General features: G+C 39.5%; 1 protein-coding gene across 2 annotated transcripts in view; it reads left to right on the forward strand.

Annotated features, from left to right (window-relative positions):
• The window catches only part of NAV2 (neuron navigator 2), a gene marked incomplete at both ends in the record, with an annotated part of 305,316 nt that overhangs the window by 271,907 nt on the left and 8,320 nt on the right, over positions 1-25,089 (forward strand). For both annotated transcript variants that reach the window (XM_079537585.1, XM_079537584.1), the window contains 15 exons: positions 1,227-1,387; positions 2,752-2,940; positions 6,651-6,703; positions 8,318-8,341; positions 8,459-8,533; positions 12,346-12,429; positions 13,008-13,119; positions 13,755-13,900; positions 16,230-16,402; positions 18,998-19,151; positions 19,677-19,836; positions 20,311-20,411; positions 22,094-22,189; positions 22,580-22,748; positions 24,748-24,983. In XM_079537585.1, the coding sequence (XP_079393711.1) occupies positions 1,227-1,387; positions 2,752-2,940; positions 6,651-6,703; positions 8,318-8,341; positions 8,459-8,533; positions 12,346-12,429; positions 13,008-13,119; positions 13,755-13,900; positions 16,230-16,402; positions 18,998-19,151; positions 19,677-19,836; positions 20,311-20,411; positions 22,094-22,189; positions 22,580-22,748; positions 24,748-24,983 (1,933 nt within the window). The remainder of the gene's footprint in view (positions 1-1,226; positions 1,388-2,751; positions 2,941-6,650; positions 6,704-8,317; positions 8,342-8,458; positions 8,534-12,345; positions 12,430-13,007; positions 13,120-13,754; positions 13,901-16,229; positions 16,403-18,997; positions 19,152-19,676; positions 19,837-20,310; positions 20,412-22,093; positions 22,190-22,579; positions 22,749-24,747; positions 24,984-25,089) is intronic.

The following is a 25,089-nucleotide window of genomic DNA, read 5'->3' on the forward strand; positions in this document are numbered from 1 at the left end:
AGAATCATCCTAAACCTTTTAGGATGGGTATGGACCTACTCACTTTACAGAAGATATTTTCTTCTGAATCCTTAAGCACACAGGCATCTCAGAGATCATTTCTACTTATCTAGAAAAGAATTCCCAAAGAAACCTCTAGCAACTGCCTTCTAATACATCTTGTGCCTCTCTAAGACTGTGATTTTTACGATGTACAACGTTGCACGGACTTTTTTTTTTATTCCATCCATACAAGTGAGACTGCCAACATGAGGTCTTCTAATTAAACACTTAGTGTTACAGCATTTATAGGAGATATCAAGCAGTTTAGGAAATCTGTCACGTCAGAACTGCTTAATGCAGCTTGCAGGATCTCTGAGTTGGTGCCTTGAAATGGCAGCTGCAGTTAGCGGCAGCTTGTTCTATGGCAGCTAGTTCAATGGCAGTTAGTTCTGTGCTCTGTGCATCGTTCTTCACAGCAGCTTTGTCCCATGAAGCTGAGTGCTAAAAGGCTTTCTTAATCTGAAATTTTGTTTAGAATGTTTGTGTGGTGGTCAAGTGTGTCTCTAATATGTGAAGACTCTCTCTTAAGACTGAGGCATTTGAGTGCTGAAGAGGTTGGTAGCGATCATGCAGAAACCTCCCATTCTTAATAAACTGATATGTGTCAGGTTTACCTTCAGAAAAGGCTCAGTGTAGTCTCCATGTTGATTATTTAATTATTTAAATTATTTAATTTCATTTTGAACCAGATGAGATGCACCTCCCGTTAATATCTGTGTAATATAAATTATTGGGTTCCCAACTTGTTTAAAAATATGATAATGACTTTCTTGACTTGGATTGTAGTATGACAGAAATCCAGCTAATCTTAGCACCAACATATTAAAATAAGGACAAAATAAGGATTAAAATGAGGTTTTGGCATATCCTAAGGAAAGGAGGGGTTTTCCAAGCTTTGTCTTTGTTTTCCAGTCATACCTATGTAACACATAGTGCACTTGATTCTGCAGTACTACAGTACACAATTTCTACTGGTATCTTTTTGTTAACTGCTAGTTGGTTATTGCTGAGGCTGTAGGAAAGGAGAAATCTTTACATTTTATATGCAAGTTTTTCCATCTTTTGTTCCCTCTCTCCGTCCTCAAGCTTTGTGACATTTCATGGTTTGTTTGTTCGTTTGTTCTTCTTTCTTCATTCAATAGTTGCCAGGGTTCATTTTGAAAGAGCCTGTTTGCTTTGTGCAGGTATACTCCTTCCTCCCAGCTTCGTAGCCAGGAAGATGCAAAAGAATGGCTACGGTCGCATTCAGCAGGGGGGCTCCAGGACACTGCTGGCAATTCTCCATTTTCATCAGGATCCAGCATAACATCACCTTCCGGAACTAGATTTAACTTCTCCCAGCTTGGTGAATAACAAATGTTTTTTGATAATCATAGCAATACTTTGTGTGCTTAGAAAATAGCAGATGACATAGTGTAATGGTATTGCAGCAGCTCCAAGTACTACTTTGAACCTTCAGGAAGCACTTTTGTTGAAATTAGTGTGACTAATCAGCATGGGTGTCTTGCGTGCCCAAAGGTGGCACAGTTGCAGTAACATCTGAAAGTATTTCCCGTGGAGTCATCAGATGCCTTAATCTAAATTGAGAGCTATTAAGCAAAGCTATTAATTAATATCACATGTTGCTGTGTTTGAAAGAATGAAAATGTTGCCTGCCTGCTTACTAATATTTTAAAGGCCAAGCATATCACTTGGTATCTCTCTTCTGTATCAGCTGGCTGATATGAAAATTTAACAAAACTGGGTCTGAAATAATAGGCAAAAGCAGGGGAATTATAACTCAGAAAAATTCTTTAACTTAATTACACTGATAAAAGTAAATGAAGGAAACAACAGAAGGAGCTTAATATGATCCATGGTAGGTTTTAGTTGACCACCCCTGTGTCTGAAATAAACTGTTAGCATGCTAGAATATCTGGAAACAGGCAGTCGTAGGACACCCAGAGAAAATTACGAGTTGAACAGCAATTCTGTTGTTTTCATTTTTCCAAAAATTATTGTTAAATAACGGGAATAATTTATCACAAAAAGTGCTTTAAAAAATGTGAAAACTGGAATGGAAGTTTTGTACTCTAAGCACTGGCTGGGAGAGCATTGGCTCTCAAGGCAAAATTGATGTTTCTGTGGTATCTTTTAATCTGCAAGTTCTGCAAGAATTCTTGCCTGTGTACTGCTTAGAATTCTTAGGACCTCGTAGGGGAAATAAACTGTTCCGAAATAAACAACTATTGGGAACCTAAGGTCTTAAATTTTCCAACTTCCTCTAAGTACACATAAAAATACCATTCTCTGGGAACCTGAAGACTTCTAAGGAGATCCTTCATGAGGCCTGTTCTGTGTAAGCAAAATATTAGTTTAAATTCGCCTGGGCATTTTACACCTTTTTGAGGAAGGGCTGTTTCAAATTAAATGAGAATTAATTCATGAGTATGAGGTGTTACTGAGTTGACTGAGTTTGCCTGTAGAAGCATGGACTTATCACCTAGTGTTTAGAATAACCTTATTTACTTGAATTTTCTTACTTATTAGCTTGATTTGCATGCCTCTTACTTGAATCCACTGAAATTAGAAACATAATGAAGTCTAGAGTGGGTGACATGAAAAATTTGTGTCTCAAAATAAAGAAATGTTTTCTGATAGCTGCGCCAACATTGAGCGTGAAAATTTGTGGTCACACAAATAAATTGTCATTTTATCTGTGCTTTACAGCAAGCCCAACCACTGCAGCCCAGATGAGCCTGTCAAATCCAACCATGCTGCGGACTCACAGCCTTTCCAATGCAGATGGTCCCTATGACCCTTACAGTGACACCCGCTTCAGAAACAGCTCCATGTCCCTGGATGAGAAGAGCAGAACTATGAGCCGCTCTGGCTCATTCCGTGATGGCTTCGAAGAAGGTCAGTGCAGTATGTGGCGGTGGAAATGAGCAGAAGATGGCATTCTCACCTAAACCAAATGTAAATGTAGTGCTTCATTTCAGCATGTGGGTCACTTCAGAGCAGTTTTCTACGTAGCATTCTCTGATTCTGTTTGTCTTTGTTCCAGTGATACTTAGTGATCCTTCTGGCTGAACGTAGGATGGCATATAAGTATTCTGCACATATAAGTGCAGAAATTGTTTAAGCACATCCTGTGCTTAATTTTTAGTGATCTTCTCTCAATATTTTAAATTCATGTTTGGAGTTAGCCAATTAAACTGTTCTTTTGAATAGGCATATCCATCTGAGCCTAGGCCTCCATACTTCTGTTTGTAGAATAAATAATTGACATTGGTCAGACTGTTGTTGCTCTTCCATCTAACTTCTGAGTATTTGATCTGTAAGGAGTTTGTCTTTCCTTGGTATTTCTGCTGAATGCTGTGGATTCATATCTGCACAGCATTCACGAGAGAAACCTGAATAGTTCTTCAAAACATGTGGACTTTTTTTTCTTCCTCATCCTCATTTCAGGCATATTTTCATGCGTATTTGATAAAAGAAACTCAAGTAAGTACAGGAATAAAATGTCATTTACTTGTAAATGAGTATTTTATTTGATTTCTACTGATCATGTGTCCTTGTGGCTGTTTGAAGACCAAATAGCCTACTCAAGCTCTAAGTACACACCAAAAGCCCCATATGGCTGCATGCCACAAAACATCACCGTGCACTTTGAGAATTCGTAGGAAGCTGACAGGATTAGCTTTTCCAGTCTTAAATTTCTTTTCTGGTAAGGACTGGGAATTTGGTTGAGTAACAGGTGCTTTACCAATACAGTTCATACAAGTCTTTTCTGGCTTGCTGCCATTGCTAAAGCTTTGTGCTTGTGGCAGTTTGTATGCCAGTATCCTGTGGTTGTCGTGCACTAGAGCATCCAAGCCATGCTTATATGCTCATAGGAGTCTCTTAGAGCCACCAGGTGCCTTCCTGTGGATGCTTATTCCATCTGTTTTCTGCCATTGGAAGGGATGAAAAATGTGTATTTGTGTATGTGTATTTGTACTGAAAATATGAAATGGCTTCAGACAGATTCATGGCGAATTCGTTACTGAATTCAGCCAAACTGTAACTCCATTACATGCAATTGTATTTTAGAAGCCCATGGCTGAGCATCTTCATTAGGGGTTGAAAGTGAGAAGAATAACCCCTGTAGGGCTCAATCTGTGTCACTGCAGGAGTTGACCTTTCTTTGTGCAACACTTTCAGAAAGATAGATAATCAAAGAAGGTCAAATACTGCCTGATACTTATTCAACTGAATTCTGTTCTGGGATGAACAGTTCTCTTACTAAAGAGGAGGTTCTTTTGGGAGGAAGGGTCTCAGGACCAGGGAGATGACAGGAGAAACAGCCTCCAAACAATCCAGAAATTAGGTGAGCAAGCGCAGCCAGAACAGTCTCATGGTTCTCCCATTACTGCACTTCCCTGGCAGTGCGTCCTCACCAGGAGCTGTGTTGCTGCTGGCTTTACACTGAGGTTTCATCCTCCAAGAGAGACAGGAATTAAATCCATTGTTGTTGGGATATGAATGTTTATTCCTTTTTGTGCTACTGGCTGAAATATCTGCTGTTCTTTCTGCTTTGGGGGCAGTTGATCGTGACTGGGCTGCTGCTTTTCTAACATTAAAAAATGCGTCATGCTTACGTATGCATTTATAGAGTTTTCAAATAATAGCTCCAAAACAATCTGGGTTTGTAATCTGCATGCAGATGCGGGTTAACTGCAGCAAACAGGAATCATGTGAAGAGCATAGCTGCCTTCAGGCTCCTAATTAAATAGCCTTGAAGTAGCCATCTGCAGAAAGTTTACCACGAAATCGAACAAAAGTATTAATTCCTTGGTTGCCCTTGACACTAGACATATTTGCACATTCAAATGTTGCAGTTTTACAGGGCAGGAGTGTGATTTGCAGAGTTGTAAATTCTCTCCCTTTTTTCGCTGTTTCTTTCCTCTAAGACCCAATGCAATCTTAATATTCCCAGGCAATGTGAATTTAAAAATTTGTGTCTCCCATTCCATTTTAAGGAGATCCTCCTCTTGTCTGGGCAGTTGGCAGAGAAACTTCTCTGAATGTATCTTTTATATAGACCAGGTGAGAAATTTTCCTCTTGGAAAATGACGACTGAAGAGGTGATAACATATAATTCAGTGTATTGCAAAGAGGATGGTTATCCATTATTTCTCGTACCATTGAGGTCTGGAGACACTCAAGGAACATTCTGAGCGATTCAGCAGCAGATCTAATACAACTGCAAAATGTATTTCTAAACCAAAGCAGAAGTTTTTAGTACAGATAAAGTATGTCAGTGAATTCAGAGGAAATTGAGCAACTTAATGGTGGATCGTAGTGACTATGAAAAATAATGGTCTGAATGCAGCTTCCATCTCAGGAATTTTCATCTCTGCTGATTCCCAGAAGATGCAAAGGTGTACCTGGTGAAAAATCAGCAAGAATCTGCCTTGTTTCATTTCTTTCCTGAACATTTGCTGTAGTTGTGGCCAGAGATGCAACATGTGATAGGCAGACTTTGGGCTTGACTCGTTGTGGTTATTCTTATGTTCTTACTGCAGTGCAGTCCTTAATATCTCACTGTAAAGATCATTTTAATTGAAAACATTATTAACCAGAAAGAGCAAATGGATATGAGGGTATTTTTTGCATTGTTATGTGTTTTTTCTTTTAATTGTATTAAGTTCCTCCAGAAGCCAACTTAGACTTTGTTCACTTCTCTTTCCAGCCTCGCCTTAGGATATAATGTCAGTGTGAAAACAGAACCCATTTATTTTGAGCATAGGAGAATTTCAGTAGGTAATTAGAGCACAGTGGCAGCTTTTCTCAGTTTTGGTTGGTTAGTTGTTGTATTTTTTTTTTCTGGAGTATTTAGATGAAAGAAAAAGAGATTTCGCCTGATTGGTGTGAAGTTATCTGAAGTTTGAATGAAGGTTTCAGTACTTTGTTTCTAAAAAAAAGAAAAGGAAAGGTAATTGTGCATGTTCCAGTAGCTCAGATAATAGCTTCAGGTAGTTGTTCTGAACAGCGTACTCAAGAAGAAGTGTTTAGATCACAGTCAGAGCTGTTTCAGAAGACAGTGCTGACATCCCACTGTAGTGATTTCTGATGGAAGTGCTCCAAACCTTCTGGAGCTTATGCTTGCATCCTGGAGCTGGGCATCATGTTCCTCTCAGGCCATCTTTATCCTGCTCTATGTTCAGACTGCTTAAAGAAAACAGCTTCCCCCCAGTCTCAGTAATGCCAAAGATGAAGCAGTTAGGCTTACTTCTGTAATCTCTCCTGATTTACAGTTATCTCTCTCTCCTGAGTCTTAAGATGAGGCTGTCGAGAGAAATACTTCTTTCTAAATAAACCTCCATTGAAACTTTTCTTTTTAATCTTGGCAATGGCACCTCCTTCTCCAAGAAAACTTGTAGTATTCAACTGTTAAAACAGCTTTACCAAATTGGATACCTGGCCATCTCTTCTTCCAGCCGAACGTTGTGCAGTAACGTAATTAAGTTTATGATGGGTAATGATGGAGGTATTTCTTTGGTATGCAAATAGCTGGTAATAGATGATCTGTGGCGACCACCGTGTGGTCACTGTATTCAGTTTGTTTATTTTCTTTCCTCCAGTGCATGGTTCTTCTCTCTCTTTGGTGTCCAGTACATCATCTATTTATTCGACAGTGAGTATAATGGAATTAATTGTTTTGCTATATTAATACAATGGGAGAATAACTAGTCTTTTTGTTCCTGTTACTATTGTCACTCAAGAAAGAGGAATGCTAGCTATGAGAGAAATGTTGGTCTTCATAAAGATACCTCTAGATATTTAGCAGCATCCTCATTAAACAGAGATGATAATCCTGTAAAAGCAGCAGTTCATTGTTTGAGTCAGTGCTTTACAACTCTGCTGAATAGATTTTGCTGCTAAAGACCTCAGCAGAATTAAGGAGCCTTGAACTTAATTCAAACTTGGGTGCTTCAAGTCATTCTAGCTTTGTATTTTACTGCTGAAGAAGTTTGAGTAAGTGGTTCGGTGCCCTCGGTATCTAAGCGAGATAGATTAAAGCTGGATTGTGCATGCCTGGCAGACTATGATCACAATTTAGGAGGTTTCTAAAAATGGGATTCTTTTAAAGAAATGAATGATAGATAATTACTTCGTAAATATATGTGCATTGAACAGAATCTTTCCTTTCAAATCATTATGTAAGTATGATGCAACTCTACAGTAAGCACATTTCCACAGCTGAAACAAGCCAAAGTGACACCTGGTGAAAACAGGGAAGGGCTTGCTCTTGGAAGACCATACATAACTGTTTGTGAAGTCTTCCAGCCAGCATAGTGTTATTTCTTGTATCTGTTTCACTGATAAGCAAAGAACATGTGTGACGTGGCCTTAAGGCCTTGATAATCATTTCAAAATATTGCCTTCCATTATGAACCTTGCCTCAAGCAAGGCCTGTGTGGAGCCAAAACAGATAATGGATTGGAAGGATGGAAAACAGACCTTTCCTTGCAGCCACAAGAGCCACAAGGAAAGTAGTCAGCAGCTACTGCTTATGATTCTGGTTCGTGTGCCTTCTGTCCTAGCCTGAATGGTTCTTAATAGTGTGGTTTGACGAATATAATTTTCACAGTGGCTGGTACTGGACATGTGTACGTAAGAGTAGTAGAGTGTGTGACTTTTTACTGTGTCCTCCTCCTTGCTGATTGCTTTGGTTAGAAACAAGCCACAGTAGCCAAAATTTTGTCATGCAGACCACAATGGATGGTCAATACATCCACTTTACATACTCAGATAACTAGTTGTGTGTCCTCAATTTTTCATCACCACAGTGCCTAGACAGCACCAAGTGGTAGTAATTTTCTTCAGATCGCTGTGGAATGCAAAAGCATGACCACCATCCCATAGAGAGCTGAGCGTGTGAGTTAGGAAATTGCTAAGGATCTCCCGTGGCCTGTGACAGTCCTGTCTCTTCTGAACCTCATGGAATTCCTTTTGCACTGAGCCAGGACTTCAGCCTTTCATGGCTCAGACTCAACGGTGTGCTGGCTTACGAATCGGGAAGTAGAGGCAAATTCCTTTGTGCAGGAGGAGGTGATATACAAGCAGCCTGCTTTCTTTATCCCAAGCAAGTAATCTAAGATGGAGTATGGATGTGAAAATCCTAAATAAGAAATTACCACTTGAATTTTTGAAAATCATATTAATAATAATGATAATAATAGTTAAGATTTTTGTACTGTTTCCATTGTAATGTTCTTACATATTTTCCTCTGGTTTTGTTTTATAGCCCGAAGAGAAGTGCCAATCAGAGGTAAGAGCAGTTTGTGTTTGACAGGCATAAATATTCTGTCAAGACACCTCGTTTTCTGTCTTACTGTTCTACTGCTCCATATCACAGTGCAGTAAAGAGATCTCTTAAAATATACAGATTCGCAAGCTACGAAGAGAGTTGGATGCATCCCAAGAGAAGGTATCAGCTCTGACAACTCAGCTGACTGCAAATGTGAGTAGAACTCAAAGGATAAACTCTTAACAGGGAACACATTTAATGCACCAATTACCACTGTTTTTGTAAATAATAAAAAAAAACCAACAACAATAACAACAGAACAAAAGAAATGTGAATAATATTCAGTTTGTATTACCTATGTATTTTAAAAAATAACTGCATGCATATGTGGGTCCTTATGAAAAATAACACGCTCAGTCCTACTGAGTTACCTTATGCCTTCCTTTATATACTGAATTATAGTGTTTGCTTTGCTTTAAAAGTCTGATAAAAACCGCATCTTCAGATATTGAGTCGTTGAAGACTGGCTCTTTTATTTGTTATTTTGTAAGTAGTGCCTTGTTTTGATATTTGAGTGGGATGAGATACAAATGGCTGAAACTGGCAGGAATAAAAATGGATAGAAACTCGGATTGCAAAGCATTATGTTTTCCTATTCCATAAATGGAGTGATAGGTAATAGTGGCATAAGGGGCTGTGAGAATTAATTTACAGTTGCCTGAAGACTGAACATACCTGATTTTTGTCGGTGCAGGCAGTACGTCTGGAATTTGGTGTTTACACTTGGAGAAAAAAGAGTTGAAGCCAGGAAGTGTTGAGGCAATGCTATGCATGACCCTGAGCAAGTTTATTTGTGTGTTCTCTTCTGCAGTCACAGATAGAAGTAATCTAAAAAACAGAAGCTTGCTGCAAAAATAAGCAGTTCTAGGGTAAACAAGCTGCAGATGAGCAGTCATCAGCTTGGATCATACTGACATCCTCAGTTGTGGGAATAGATAAACGTAAGAGCACATGCTACTGAGGAGGACACTGGTGTCCATCATCTCTTTGAATACTAAACTTGGCAAGATTCCCTTACATGTGCTGTTTGTTAATCCATGTAACCCTGTTTGCTTTCTCTCTCTTTTTTTTTTTAAATTCTTGCAATGTTTGGACGAGTATCAGCATTTCACACAGCCCCCACCGTTCTCTGCTCTCCCAACAGAAACTTTGCAGTCTGCTTTTTAAACAAATGTTTACGTTTTCAAACACATGTAGCAATGGTTCCGCTTACTTCTTGCTATTTTCTCACAGCCTCCGATCTGCTTATTTTCATAGAGGCTGATGGGAATGAGAGGTGCACATCCCTGTGTTACTGTACTGTTCGTGTTTGTTTGCAGTGTGAATGTGAGAGCTATTATTTCGGATAAGTCAGCCGTGTGCTGATGATGACCAAGTCTGGCATGGCTCTGTGCAGGGCTGTGCCATACATATCTGTTTGAGCCAATGTCCATTTCTGCTTGGAAAGATTTGAGACAGTTTTTTTGTTTTAGGTAGATTTTGAATTGAAAAATGAAATATTTGTTGTGGTACTTGTAGAATATTGTGGCTAATGAGACATACGTTGAGCTATGCCTATGTTCAGTTATTTCAACATGTGCATATCTATGTGTACAGTAATAATAATGCCTTACCATGGCACTGGAAACATAGCTCCCATTTATCAAGCTTTCCATCTTCTCAATCTACTCCTCCTTTATTTTACTTCTCAGTCATTTTCAATTCCTAATGCAGCTAACACTGGGTTCTCAATGCTTCATGTGAAAAGAACAGAGGGTGATTCATAGAATCACATAATAGAATCATAGAGTGACTTAGATTGAAAGGGACCTTGGAGATCATTGAGCTCCAACCCCGCTGCCATGGGAACTGGCCAAGCACCATGAAGTTCTGGATAATATTCAGCAGCTTGAACCTTCGTGGCAAGTCAGGTGCCCCCAGGTATTGGAGAGACCACTGAGTGAGTTGCAGAGCATCAGCTGATGGAGCAGCTTGCAGACTAGCTGCAAGAGCTCAGTAGTGCTGTCTCTGTTCTGCAGCACAGCACGGTGAGCCTCTCTGCTTCCATAACTTCCAGCATCTTTCCACCTTAAGACAGATCTCTTTGTTTTAAGAATGACACTGATAGAGTTAATTGTGCAAATTAATTACTGGCTCTCCTTTACAAGGAAAAGTGGATTGACTTGGACTGGGCACTGACTAGTAAGCTTGACCTGTTAGGTTATATAGAAGAGTACTACAGTTTTAACCAACTTCCTGTGTTTTCTAGTAAACATACAACTTAGAAACCTAAAAGCACTAATTTTCATGCATTTCATGATTTCAGTATGGTGAATATCTAGGGATAGAGCTTGATAACTAGTATAGAAAAGCCTTAATATGGAAATATCAGTGTCCTTGACTTGAAGTAGTCCACTGCTGTTTTGTGTGAAGCCTGCTATCTCCTAGTGTTAGCAGTGTTTTCAGATATCTGATCTGTTTGCTTATCAGCGGTGGCCTAGCTATCTCTAGTCTGGTTTTCTTGGGAACTTCAGTTAGCATATCAGTGTGTGATAGCATTTTTATGACGTGATTTAGAACTGTTTTTTGAAAAATACTTTTCCTTTGCTTTTTGTTTTTTGCTTTTGCAGATATTAAAACTGAAAACATTTTAGGAAACTTTTAGAGCTAATTACAATTCAAGACAATGGGAGTTCTATATATTGCTACCAACATCTGGCAGCAAAAATAGGCAATTTTCTGTCCTTCAGCAGCACTCAGTTGCCTTGTTTGTCTGCAGATGCTTCATAAATTGTTAGGAGAAAATGAAGGTGGTGCATTTTCCAGCTTTACCTGTTTCACCCCAAAAGCACGCTTAATTTCTCTTTTAACACCTTTACTTAAAGCATCTCATGATTTACATTCTTTCACTGTATTTCACTTCTGTAACATGATTCTTGAACCTACGTTAGTGTCAACGCTTTGATGCTTCAGAAGAGTTAAATAACAACCAGCCATATCCTTGGTCTCTGGAGCTTCTTACAGCATCTTCCTGCAGATTTTTGGAGTTCTTATATTTGGTTTAGTACAGATGACACAAATCTTCACTTTTCAATTAAAAATTAGTAGCATTCAAGAGAATCCTGAAAATTCTCTGAAGCAAATGTATTCTCTAACCTTTAATTTTCCATTTCAAATTCCAGTTCTGGTTTTCTATTGTGTAAATTCTGAATGCATGGGGAAAATATTGACACAGAAAATATTAATCCTCCTCTAATAGGAGGAAATGCCTGATCTGCCTTTGTAGAACTTGGTTTATATTGTAGGACTCAGTTTATATTCTATTTATTGCTGTGTTTTGAAAACTTTTTAGGTTATTCTCCTAAAAATTATGTGTTAGTGGGTTTTCTGGGTTAAGTGGGTTTTTTTGTTTGTTTGGTTTGGTTTGGTTTTTGTACTCTCCAGGAAGAAGATTTAAACTTCTTGTAATATGTTCTGTGGCAAGAGTTGCATTAATTCTGAGGGTACATGCATCCCTAAGTAGCCTTATACAGGGCTATATAAGAGCCTTGTACATAGCTAATGTAACAGCCCACGTGAAAAGTCAGAGTTGAAAAAGTCTGAGTTGAAAAATTAACAGCAAGAGATGTTTAGAACCATGGGTTGTTCTGCATCTTTTCTACTCCCTGCTTTTTGTGGTAGGAGGTCCTTCATGTCTTTGCTTGCAGTTGCTTTGAGACGCAGCTCAATAACCAAGGAGGGCTTTCCATGCCTGTTTGGTGTCAGGAATATATCCAGGTGACAAGGCTCATTCCCTAAAATGTCTCTGAAAGCCTCCTGGTGTATCCTGGTAGATGTTTCCACAATACATACTCAGCCCTTTGACTCACTGCTATTTTCTCTGTATCGTCGTTTCGACAGTGAAATGCAGTAGGTGATGTGTTCAAATACCTGCACAAATACTGTTTGGGAGAGAACCAAGTGCTTCTGTGTCATTTAATTTTCAGGCCCACCTTGTGGCAGCATTTGAGCAGAGTCTGGGAAACATGACGATCAGACTGCAGAGCCTCACCATGACAGCTGAACAAAAGGCAAGTGTAGAAGTGCAATCACAGAATCACAGAATCACCAAGGTTGGAAAGGACCTGCAAGATCATCCAGTCCAACTGTCCACCTATCACCAGTATTTCCTACTAAACCATGTCCCTCTGTACAACATCTAAACTCTGTTCACTCCACTCTCTGGGCCTGGCCCTCCAGCCATTTTTTTACCCAGCAAAGAGTGTACCTGTCCAAGCCATAGGCTGCCAGCTTCTCCAGGAGAACACAAGGGGAGATAGTGTCAAAGGCTTTGCAGATTAAATACATTTCTTCCCTGTGCATTCACACTTGTGTCCAAAAGAAGTGCAGAGTGTTTTCTTGGACAGTGTATGTGGATGTACATTGTTCCTTTACTACAGAGCATGTATATCTATTGTATTAAAATAACAAGGCTGTGTTGTGTCCTCTTGAGGATGTGCTTCCCCAGGTGTATACCAAACTTCATTTTTCTTTCGTTGGACATACATATTACAAAAATTCTGTCAAATCCCAGTGCTTGGACTGAAAACTGGTGCAGCTGGATACCATCTGCATTTTCTGACATATCACCACTGTTTCCTTTTCTAAGGACTCTGAACTGAATGAGCTAAGGAAGACTATTGAACTACTGAAGAAGCAAAATGCTGCTGCCCAGGCTGCAATTAATGGAGTCATCAACACACCTGAGCTCAACTGCAAAGGTGAGAAGCAAGCACTGCGTATCATGACTGTGCAGTACTTGTGGGATTTGAGTACTTTTGGTAATATCTGATGCAGCTCTACCTGTCAGAGATCTCGTGTGTGTCTCATGACTGTGCACTCCAGTTCCTTGATTTTATATAGTGTGGGGATTTGGAATGGATATCTCTGCAAATAGTGTGGTAAATCCTACAGAAATAAGTGAGTGTGTTAGAATTTGAGTGTGAGGTCACTGAATTTACTGTAAGTGTTCAGTGACTCACCCATCTAAATGCTCACGTGAAACACCAAAGAACCCCATTTCAGAACAGTCAAACACTTGACTTTATTTTCTTTGGTGTTTCCTGTAATTTTCTCCAATATGAAGTTTGAATGCAGTCTTGTTGTATCTGACTTCTGTTACTTATCCCAATCATTTACAGTGGGATGAAATGCTGAAGGAGGTATTTGAGTGGTTTGGGTCTGAGATTTTGATCTCTTCATGAGAAATAAGCATGAGGAGCACTGCATTGAAATAAACAGAACCTCAGCTAGGGTTGGTGATTGCTGAAGTGCTTTTTTCCTCTCAAACTCTTCATTTGAGATTAAATGATTAATACAGAATGTCATATTGAACACCTCCTCCATTGATGTGCAGGAACTGGAGCTGCTCAACCCACAGACCTGCGGATCCGAAGGCAGCACTCTTCAGATAGTGTCTCCAGCATTAACAGTGCTACCAGCCACTCCAGCGTGGGAAGCAACATAGAGAGTGATTCAAAGAAAAAGAAGAGGAAGAACTGGGTGAGTGTATGCTAATGGATCGTGTGTGGTTTATATAGAACTGTCGGAACATGCATGGTGAAGTCTAGCTGCTCAGCTCCTCCCTCCCCACATGCAGCAGGTCAGCACAAGAACTAGGTGCTGTTTAAATCCTGCGTAAATACCCTTTGGAAGACTCAATTGAGTTGTAAGTGATGTATATGCTTGTGTTGACTTTGTGTGGGATTGAATTTTATGTTAACAGCCAAAAGGCCAGTCCCAAAGTAGAAAGAGCTGTCAAAAATCAGTCTGGCTAAAAGTAGTGCAGTGCCCAACCCCTCAGGGAAAGCTTCACGTTTGTCATTAAAACAGAACAAGTCCACAATGAGAGATTTGTTATTTTTTTTCTTTTTGCCTTGTAGGCCTTTCTTCTGTTAAGTAAACATGTTAGACACTTTGAGAGCTCTATCTGGAATGTTAGTGTGCAGTTCTACACAAAAAAATACCAAAATTTAAGAAATTACTGTGATAAACATACATTATTCAGGATTTTGCATTACTTACCTTTCATTTCCCATTTTTCCTTCTTTGCTCATCTTGTACTGTGTACAAGGTACCATGTACTGGAGGAAAGGTACAATATATTAAGCTCCATTTTGAATTAGACCATAAACTGCCTTAGTGACCTAGTCTGAATGTAGTTTGGACTCAAGTCCCTAGATCCCATACTAGCCAGTGAATCATTCCACCCCTTTCCTCCCACTGAATTTAGATCTCCCTGGATCTTTGGGGATCTTTTCTTTAGAGCTACAAAATGCGGCTTGAGCTGGGGGAATCTTGATATATATTTGTACAGTGTCTCCTTGGAAATATTTATGAAACCTCTTGTACTTAAAGAAAGTACTTCTTGAGCAGGCTCTTATTTTTATTTCTCACAATTGTTTCATTTGAATATCTTGCTAGCTCCTCCGTAACCGTAGTATTGCTGCCCTCCTCCTAAAAGCACTGGTTAAAGGGAAGCAATGTCATCTCCTTGTGCAGGATTATGCATTAATTATAGAAGGAGCAAATTGCTGTGTCTTCAAATTGTTGGCAACTCTTTTAGTTTTTTGTGACAAGTCTGCTGTAACCAGTAAGCCTTAGATAAGGTAAAAACTTCTGAAATTTTTACTTTAGCTTCTATTCTTTGTCACTGTAATGTAGTGGGTCTCTATATCAGCCTACACTTCTCATTTGACCCAGAACTATTTAAAGAAGTTTAAGGAAACATTATGAAGATGACAGGACAGTGCTTTTATTGTGTTAAATGTGAATACATTGGTGCAAAACGAAGATTGAACATTAATCCAGAGAATAGCGGTCTGCCTTGCACTTAGTTAATTTCACAAACATTGATGTTGTTCTCTACCAAGAACCTTTTGTTACATATGGAAACAACATGGCTGTCCACTCAGGGCTGAAACGAGATTTTCAGCATTTCTCACTAGTCTTTGTCTAATGCAAAAATAACTTACAACACTGTTCACAACGTATGATTTTGAGATAGCCTTAGATTAATTCTTTATACTGTTTGGTAAATGGTAGGCACATTCAAAAAAAAAAAATTATTTGCAGGTGTGTAGAAAAGATTTGGTATTTTCAATATTTTCACTTGGTGGAATACCTGTTCCTGAAAGGAAACGCAAAATATGGAAGTAGCTGTTACGTCGAACGTTTCATCTGAGCCAAGGAGAAAATACAGCTGAAGTAGCTAAAGGGGCCTGGATCAAATATCTTCTTCAAGTGATGCAAAAATGACTGTATGTTGTTTGAAAAACCTGTTTTTAGAAAATACAAGGTTCCAGTTTTAAAGTAGCTCTTGTACTGTATTGATTATTGGTCATGTTTGTCTTAGAAATCCAAAGCTTTCCTTATTACAGGCTTTCTCTGTTAAAACTTGTCTTTTTTCCTTCCCCCCACTTCCTCTTGCTTGTGCTTCTTCCGGCAGGTCAATGAGGTAAGGAAGACCTACTTTAAACTATGAGATACAAAGCTAACCCATCCATTTACATGACTAACCATTTCAGCATCATTAACCTTGTCTGAGCCACATTATATTATAGCTGCAAGTTGTTACACCATTGCTCATTTCACTGAACATAATTTGCTGTAAAAAATTAAAAATAGGAAGCGCTGATGTCCAGCCCTATTGACCTTATTAATCTCATAAAGTAGTTAAGGAAAAAAGCTTTTTGATTCCCTTTTAGCGCTGTTAAAATCTGTGAGTATGGCTTTATTGTTTGGAATATTTGCATGTTGGAGTTTCAGTCTGTGGCTTTTGGTATGGATGCATTCTTCATGGTGTGTCTGCTGCTGTGGTCTTGTTTTTCAGTTACGCAGCTCCTTCAAGCAAGCTTTTGGTAAAAAGAAATCTCCCAAGTCAGCATCTTCTCATTCAGATATTGAGGAGATGACAGATTCTTCATTGCCTTCATCGCCAAAGCTGCCACACCATAATTCTACTGTTTCTACACCATTGCTGAGAGCTTCTCATTCCAATTCTCTGTAAGTGATTTCTATTTTTATTTTTTAAATGGAAAAATGGGTGGAAAGCATCTTAGTACGCAATTAGAGGAAAAGAGCAAAATCATGCTTTTGATAGGTCCAGCGTTTATATGCTAGTTCTGTGGGACATCTCTAGGCTGCTTTGTAGAAACAAACAATGGCAAAGTATATCTTAAAACATCCCATCCTGTTGATTCCTCTGAATGGGAATCTACAAATCTGTGAAAGGACTACAAGAGTTTGACAGCTTTTTGGTTATGTGCACTGCTAAAACCAGACCGCAGTGGAAGCTGTAGCGGGTCAAGCAGGGTAGTCTTGTACATGTGTGCTGGTCTGCTCCTACTGGTTGGCCCTACTCCTGAGCAATGCTTGCTTTATCTCCCAGAGAAGGGGCTGTGTTTGACTAAGTGGATTTGATAAAGTCCTTAACCATGTCATAATGGCAAAACAATGAGCAAAGAGCAAACATTTTAACTGGTATTTATTTTGAATGTCCTGTACCCTAAGGAGAACACAGGGAAAGATGGAAGAGTTTAATTTATATATTTGGGGAATTAAAGACATGTGAGCTGACTTCCAACTTCATACCTTTGCATTAGCATCCAGGAAGCTAAAAATCATTGCATCTTTACTGTGGGATAGATATTTCACTGGGGAGCTTCCTCTGCAAAACATACCGAGTATGAATAGTATGAATAGTGACCTTGGAGTGCAGAACTAATTGGATCTCTGGCTGCTAATGATACAACCAGGCCAAGTCCAGGATTTTGTTTTCTCTCTTGGCTAAAGATAACACATTTTATAATAATCTGCAGTGATGGAGTCCCCAGTTAAACTGACAAATTCAGATAAAGGCAAGACCTTACTGAAGATCAAATGGCATGGTTTACTGATATGGCTGAACACTTAACAGCTTGTTTCTGTTGGGCAGAAACCCCCACATCCTCCCCCATCTGCTCCTTCCCTTACACTGGTTCTTCCGCTCATCAAACAATTCCACTAAGCTAATGGAACAAGCTAAATTATGTGAAAAGTAGTTTAATGGAAATGTGAACAGTTTTTCCCCAGGTTGCTGAGTTGGATCAGCTGAGTGATCAGACTCAGTTGAGCATCAGAGCTGGTGTAAGCACAGGGGCATGACAGCAGCACAGCACAGCTGGCAAGCAGAGGAGTGAGACAGAGATACCTTTTGGTGGTAGCAAGATATTTACATCAATCAATCAATAAAGGCTCATCAATATCACCAAACCATGCTCTCCTGTCTGTGTTTGTATGTGAATGAAGTGTTGATTTTGAAGTCTGGACTTCTGTCGCTTAGCTAACTTTACAGTCAGGAAGGTCACAGGCATTCGTGATGGTTCATTTGGGCCACCTGTGAAATAAAGTTTAAAATGGCCACCCTGAGCTGTTTGTGAGTCTAAGCTTGCATTTACAGTGATCTGAGAGAACTTTATAAAATAGATTTTGTGTGTCTTCTATCAGTAACTTCTCCACTTGGGCAGGATAAACAAATACAGAAAGTTATAAGAGGCCGTATTGTAAAACATTTCAAATAGCTTTGCAGCCTTGTAGATGCCATAGAAAACTTCAGCCTAATTTCTATTCCAGTGTACTAAAGTATGCAGACTTGAAGTTTTGCCTGCTGCTTTCACATGAAGAGATGAAAGAAAATATCAGTAGTTTCCAGTTGAATGATAGCGATGAAATGCCAATATCAGAAGATAATTCCCCATGAATTTTTTTAAAGCTTCTCCATTCTCTTGAATCTAATTTGTTGAGTTTCTTGTGACTATGGCAAATTGGGCTTTAGAACTCTGAGGCCAGAAGATTGTTAAATGATGGTCCCTTCCATCCTCAATCAAAATGCAGTATGCGTACTTCTCATCTTGAAAAGAAAGCAAAAAGCCTAAACACAAGACAAGGAGAGCAAAAGGAAGACCTGTGTATTTCGGCATACCAGCTTTCTGGTGGAGAAAACGTCCCTCATTAACCTGATTTAAGGAGACACATTGTAAGAAAAACATCCCTCAAAGCATGCAGCTGTGTAGTTCATCGTTGTATAGATTCACTTATGAATGTGCTGCAATGTTACTCATCTGGATTTGTTCTGGTTTTTTTTTTTTTTTTGGTGGGAAGAGGGAATTAAAATGCCACCAAAAATGTTTTGAGCATGAGTGCTTTAAAGCAAATGGGAATTTATCATGCTTGAATAGGTGTAGAGTTCCAAAGCCCTCCAGAATATTTCAGGAAACATTTAAAGCTTGCACCTGGTGGGCTTTAAATCTTTCTGTAAAATCATCAATCTTCATCCAACTGCTGCTACTACTTGCACCTGCACCTCCTTCATTTACTTAGATTTTGCCTTTAAGATAGTTCTTTCCTGGCAACTACCAAGAATGAAATTTTGTTGGTCTCTTATGTTTCCATGACCTATTTACCATCTGGTTTATGGTATCACTAATGAAATGAGCCCGAATGCTCCCTGTAGAATAAAAAGTGGTGGTTTTTTTCCTCTTTTATTACTAAGCGCTGGTGAAGCATCACCTAAAAAGTTACACGTGCTACAGTTCATGTCTGCTTTTCATTCTTTCCCAGTATTTCTGAATGCACAGACAGTGAAGCTGAAACAGTCATGCAGTTACGCAATGAACTAAGAGACAAGGAGATGAAGTTGACTGACATTCGTCTAGAAGCCCTTAGCTCTGCTCATCAGCTCGACCAGCTTCGGGAGGCAATGAACAGAATGCAGGTAGGAAGTGACCACCTCAAACATCACAGTGTATGTTGATGTGTTAAAAGCCGCCCGTCCCACCACGCAATAAATATCTGAAGGAAGGTAAATGTGAGGTTCTTGAATGCACATTAAAAATTGTGTTCAGTTTTGTAATGGTGGTAAACTTTAGACCTTCATAAAAAAGCTTGAGCTCATGATTCCTCCCTCCCTGAACGCTGCGTCACTTATCTGTTCCAACCCTAGAAGGCTATGGGGAAACCATTCCATTGGCCTCTTTAAAAAATTCCCAAGCCATCTGCCTTAAAGTAGCTGCACCTCAGTGCTTATTGAATTCCCACATATTTGTGTTTGGTAAAACACTTAGAAAAGTTTTATGGAAGGGATGTTATACTAATTAAAATCATTAATGTGTTACAGTAAATTAAAATAATGTGAAAATGGCATTCCTACTAAACTACTGTATCTTCCGAAGTTGCTTATCCAGCTCTTTTTTAAGAGTGTTTTCACCATGCCTTCTAACTACTGATTTGTCTTTTCAAGAGTGAAATCGAGAAGTTAAAAGCAGAAAATGATCGACTGAAATCTGAAAACCATGGCAGCTGCAGCAGGGCTCAGTCTCAGGCTTCCATTTCTTCCTCTCCAAGGCATTCAGTGGGTCTCTCTCAACACAGTTTGAACCTCACGGAGTCGTCTAGTCTCGGTGAGTTTAATGAGAAAGATGGCGGGCAGGTTTTATCCTGCTCTTGGAAAGTTTGGTTTGGTTAGCTGTGGAAAAATGAAAGCATGAAGATTATAAACAGCTATGGTGTGGAAATATGTTTCAGGAGCTGGCAAAAAGCCTTCTTTTAAAATGTCATCGTAGATTTGCTACGCCCTATACTGGAGTTGTCCAATTATGACCTCAGCTGCTGAGAGTTGAGTTCAGAACCATTGAATGGGGGATATTTTGTAGGAAGGAAAATACAGAGTAATTGACTAATACTTTTCAATGACCATCTTTTTTTAAGAGTGATCTTGATATTTAGAAAGGAAGTCAGTGAACCTGGTTCTCATCTTTTACCTCCAGGCACGAGAAGCTCAGATATGTTGTGTTCGACTGCGGTAGTAACATAAAGCAGAATAGCTTTCATTGTTAAGATACAGCTATGAAGCTTTTCATGTTTTCTCTTCACAGACATGCTGTTAGATGACACTGGTGATGGCTCTGCCCGCAAGGAAGGAGGCAGACATGTCAAAATAGTTGTCAGCTTTCAGGATGAAATGAAATGGAAGGAGGTAAGTTGTATTTTGTCCCGAGCTTTGACATACAAGTGACTTTGTCTTTGAATTCTGTGCTATGTTCTTATCTGGTTTGGAGGCTTCTATTGAAAAATACTTTTAAAATGTGAAAAACTTAAAATAAACATATATTTTTTTAACAAAATAGTTTACTGGAGTATTAGTAGTGATAGACAAAGCACTTGAGCTCTCACTTCTGTAGAAATGCTGAAAGCCAAAAATACTAGTTCAGGTTGTCTGGTGTCTCATCTGCAGTGGCTTTCTATTTTACAGTTTCTCTTTGGTACCATCGGCACTGGCTGCGAACCAGTGTTAGTAATCCAGGCTTGCTAGGCTTTGTGTCAGTGGTGGAGCTGATAATGTTACAAGTTAAGCTTTTCAGGGTCTTTGAAAAACAGGTCAGTTTTTCAGCTTCAGGGAGTTAGCAGGCTAATCTGCACATTGGGATGGTGTATATTTAAGACTGATATGTTAAAAGCTGCACAAAGCTCTTGGGCCTTTGTATTATTTAAGATTAAATAAAGAATGAGCTAATAATGGAGATGATCTAGGGGAAGTTGCAGTGAAATGCTAGAAGCAACAATAGGCCACAAGAACTTGTTAGATCCAATATCTGGTTCAAGTTCTCCTCTTTGATACATCTATCACATTTTGAATCTGGTGTCTTTTAGATGTTCTTCATTCTCAAGTAATGTAAAAAATCTGATGTTACAATATATTTGTAATATGTTTACAAATACTGTCAAATTGCAGCCCACTTCATGTGAGTATTCATGCACAAATGTACTGCAGTGACATTACTGCCTCGCATTGAGCACTTGTCAAAGTGCATAAGGTGTATGCACTTGTGCATGTTTCATAAATTATGAAATAATTTGATGTCCTTTGTAAGAGAGGACAAAGATTTGAATGAGCAGAAACAAAGTCAGCTCAGCTGATCTTTCTATTAAATACCAATTTTCCATCAATAAATTACAGCCCTGGGCAAGCACATTAACAGTAAGACAGTGTTGCTAATTCTCTTGGATTCCACTGAGTGCACTGTTAGTAGTGGAAATGATTCTTGACATTTTAGCTGAACTTGGAGCCTTATAGAAATAGACAGAAATAGTTTTTCTTCAGTGAATGTTTCACAGTGAGTGCAGCTATGAAGGAATAAAAAAATGAGGTTTTCTTTATCTGCTGTAGAAATCAGAAGCGAAATGCTATAATATACTGAATGTAAAGCACACATTACAGATATACCTAGAATGTCACTATGTCTCTATGCACGTGGCAGCATTTCTAGAAGTAAATCAGATAAATCTTGGAAGTGCTACATATTGGATTGTGAAATCATGGACAAACGCGTGTTGTGAATGTCTGCCTAGAATTTTCCCACATGCTTTTTGATAAGCTGTAATCTTCTCAGGGGTTTTGGAGTTGTTTGTGGATTTATTAATAAACGCCTTTAACTTATCACTGGGTACCACTGAAGCATTCCCTAGATTTGAGTCTCCAACACTGTGAGAAACTTAGAGGGGAAAGAAGAATTTTGTATGGTATTCAGATTTTACTGTGAGGTAAGGAAGCAAAGGAAGCAGCAGAACTACACCAAGATTTTAAACTTAAACAGACTTGACTGACACCGTAAAGATTTATTTATTAACTAAATAAATCCATGTTTTGTTTGCATTTAGGATTCAAGGCCTCGCTCCTTTCTCATAGGCTGCATTGGAGTGAGTGGGAAGACCAAATGGGATGTTCTGGATGGCGTTGTTAGACGGTTGTTTAAGGTCAGTAAGTAACATCTGCTCTCTGCTTCAAGTCTCCAATTAGTATTCACACAGTATTTCACAACAGGAGATCTGTATGAAGGCTCAGATGTATGTACTGCTGTGAGTTTGGGTGTATGTCCAAGCAGTGCTGAGCTGTACAGAGAGGTGATATATAACTTGAGACAAGTCTGCTAACTTTATTTTCCATAGTTTCCTCACATGTTAGCTTCATAGCAGTTACTTGCCTATTCTCTATGCTTTATGTTTGAGGATTAGCTTGTTATTTTAAACTGGCTTTGGACAGCATCAAGTAGTATTTAACTCAGGGTGATTATTGTTACAACATAGACCCTACAGGCACAGCTATTTCAATGTCTTGTAGACTTTCCCCTTCTTTTTTCACCTTAGGAGTACATCATTCACGTGGATCCAGTGAGTCAGCTGGGGCTGAATTCAGACAGTGTTCTGGGTTACAGCATTGGAGAGATCAAACGCACGAATAGTGCTGAGACACCTGAGCTGTTGCCCTGTGGCTATCTGGTTGGAGAAAACAATACTATTTCAGTTACCATCAAAGGTAATGATGTTTGATCAGTCCATTGTAGTTGTCAGTAATTATGGTTTTATCAAAGCATACTGTGTCAGGAAATACAGAGGAGTAGAAAAGTTTTTATTGCCTTTATTTTTCCCATCCTTTCCTTTTAATTACTCACCGTTCTGTTTTCATTTGATTAAGGCAGCACTTGGAGACTACAAAATTAGTAGATCTTCAGTCTGTAACAATAGCAATAATTCTACACACTTAGCAGCTTTCTCCAGACCTCTTAAATTGGTGCCTGAAGTTGTACTGCAGAGCACATCACATCACAGGCAATGCAGTGGAATTGCTTCAGCAGCAAGTATGCTTTGAAATCAATAAAGCCTCAAAATTTCAGTCAGCTGTTCATAACAGACCTACTTGGCATTTCCTTAATGTGGAGTAAAAAGGACAATTTAACTTGCTTGATTCATCTCACCTGATAGTCCCTCCTTCAGAGCCAACAGGGAGAGAACGTGGAATTCATAATATATTTAACCCCGGATCTTTGAAAGCAAGTTTTTCAAAATGTATTGTTTTCAAAATTCTCATCAATGTGATTGAGCATATTATGCTGATAAGAATTTAATGTCCTGTGATACTGAAATTCTCGGAGGCCTTTTTTGTACGAAAACTATCGTATGGACTTGGGGTTGAGGAAAAGTCCCCAGTCACTGCAGTCTATCAGCTTGCTCACAGTACTTGTGAATGCTGCCAAACACTACAGCTCAACTTTGAAGTCTGACTGCACATTCAGAAGTGTTTCCATTTCTGAATATTGTTGCAAAAAATTGTTTCCTTGTGTTAAAAATCAGCAGTCAGGGAGGCAAAATAAGTCATGAGATACCTGAGTTTGCTGAGAGCCCCAAATATTCTGCTTACGTAGGCTGCATTGTCCAAGAGTATAACTCCAAGTGAAATACTGCTCAACGACTGCCATACCTGTGAAGTTGCAGTCTTGTCTTATGCTTAACTTGCAGTGGCTTGACTTGCATGTTAGAGGTTCGTACATGGTAACATTTTTCAATAAGATATGAATGTATTTAATCAATTTATGGGAAACCAGTTACTCACATACACCTTCAAGGTACAAAGCTGCCTATATAAATATTTAATATTCCATGTAACCATCGAGGTGCAAACATTTCTCTGTCTGATCTGCCAACTTCCCTTTCTTCTGTTTATTTTGAAGCACTGTGTGTTTTGTCTGAGCCAATTCTGCCTAAAGTGATTGCTGACATGGCATAAATGCTTATCAGTAGAAGTTTTATGTTAGAAGAGATAGCTATCAGCAGACAGAGAAGGAGTTTAATTAGAAGTGTTTGGGAAATCAGGGGGAGTTGATGATAGCTGCTTTTTTTTTTGTTTAGTGATTCAAAAGTAAACAGGTAAATTCTGGAGGAATGTGTGCTGTGCATGACAAAACAGTCTAAAACAGATGGCTCACATGTGAAAGATGTAGCCTGGAAATCGTTGCATGGCAAAATTTCATAGAATCATGGAATGGCTTGAAGGGACCCCAAGGATCACCAAGTTCCAACCCCTCTGCTGCAGGCAGGGCCACCAACCTCCATATCTAATACCAGACCAGGCTGCCCAGGGCCCCATCCAACCTGGCCTTGAACACCTCCAGGGATGGGGCATCCACAGCCTCTCCGGGCAGCTTGTTCCAGCACCTCACCCACTCACTTGCTAAAGAACTTCCCCCTGATATCCAGCCTAAATCTTCCCTCCGAGGACACAATGAGACGCAGCAGAGTGCTTTGAGAACTGGGACAGCTGAAGGAAAATCCAGGTGAAGCTCACAGCTCACTTCTGCACATTTTTATGTGGGCTGTTCCCTGTCGTGAGAGATAGCAGAGCAGGGAAGGGATTTCCCTCTGAAATAATAACTCGCTTGGTCAGGTTGGATCAACAACAACAAAAAGCTTAGAACAATGCAGGTAACCTGGATACAAAATAGGAATTCCTACAGATGCCGCATCTCTTTCCGTTGCAGGCGTCTGCGAAAACAGCTTGGACTGCCTGGTGTTTGAATCACTGATCCCAAAGCCCATCCTGCAGCGCTACGTCTCTCTCCTGCTGGAACACCGGAGGATTATCTTGTCTGGCCCCAGTGGCACTGGTAAAACATACCTAGCAAACCGGCTCTCTGAGTATATGGTCCTGCGGGAGGGCAGGGAGCTGGCTGACGGAATTATTGCAACCTTCAACGTGGACCATAAGTCCAGCAAGGTGAGAACACAGAAATCACTGCTTGTGCAGTACCATTATCCCAAAGGAGCAACATTTAAGGCTTTCAGAACTGCAGATTCACCCGGTGAGGGGCGTGCAATAGCAG

Source organism: Tetrao urogallus (assembly GCF_951394365.1).
Source record: "Tetrao urogallus genome assembly, chromosome: 6".
NCBI lineage: Eukaryota > Metazoa > Chordata > Aves > Galliformes > Phasianidae > Tetrao > Tetrao urogallus.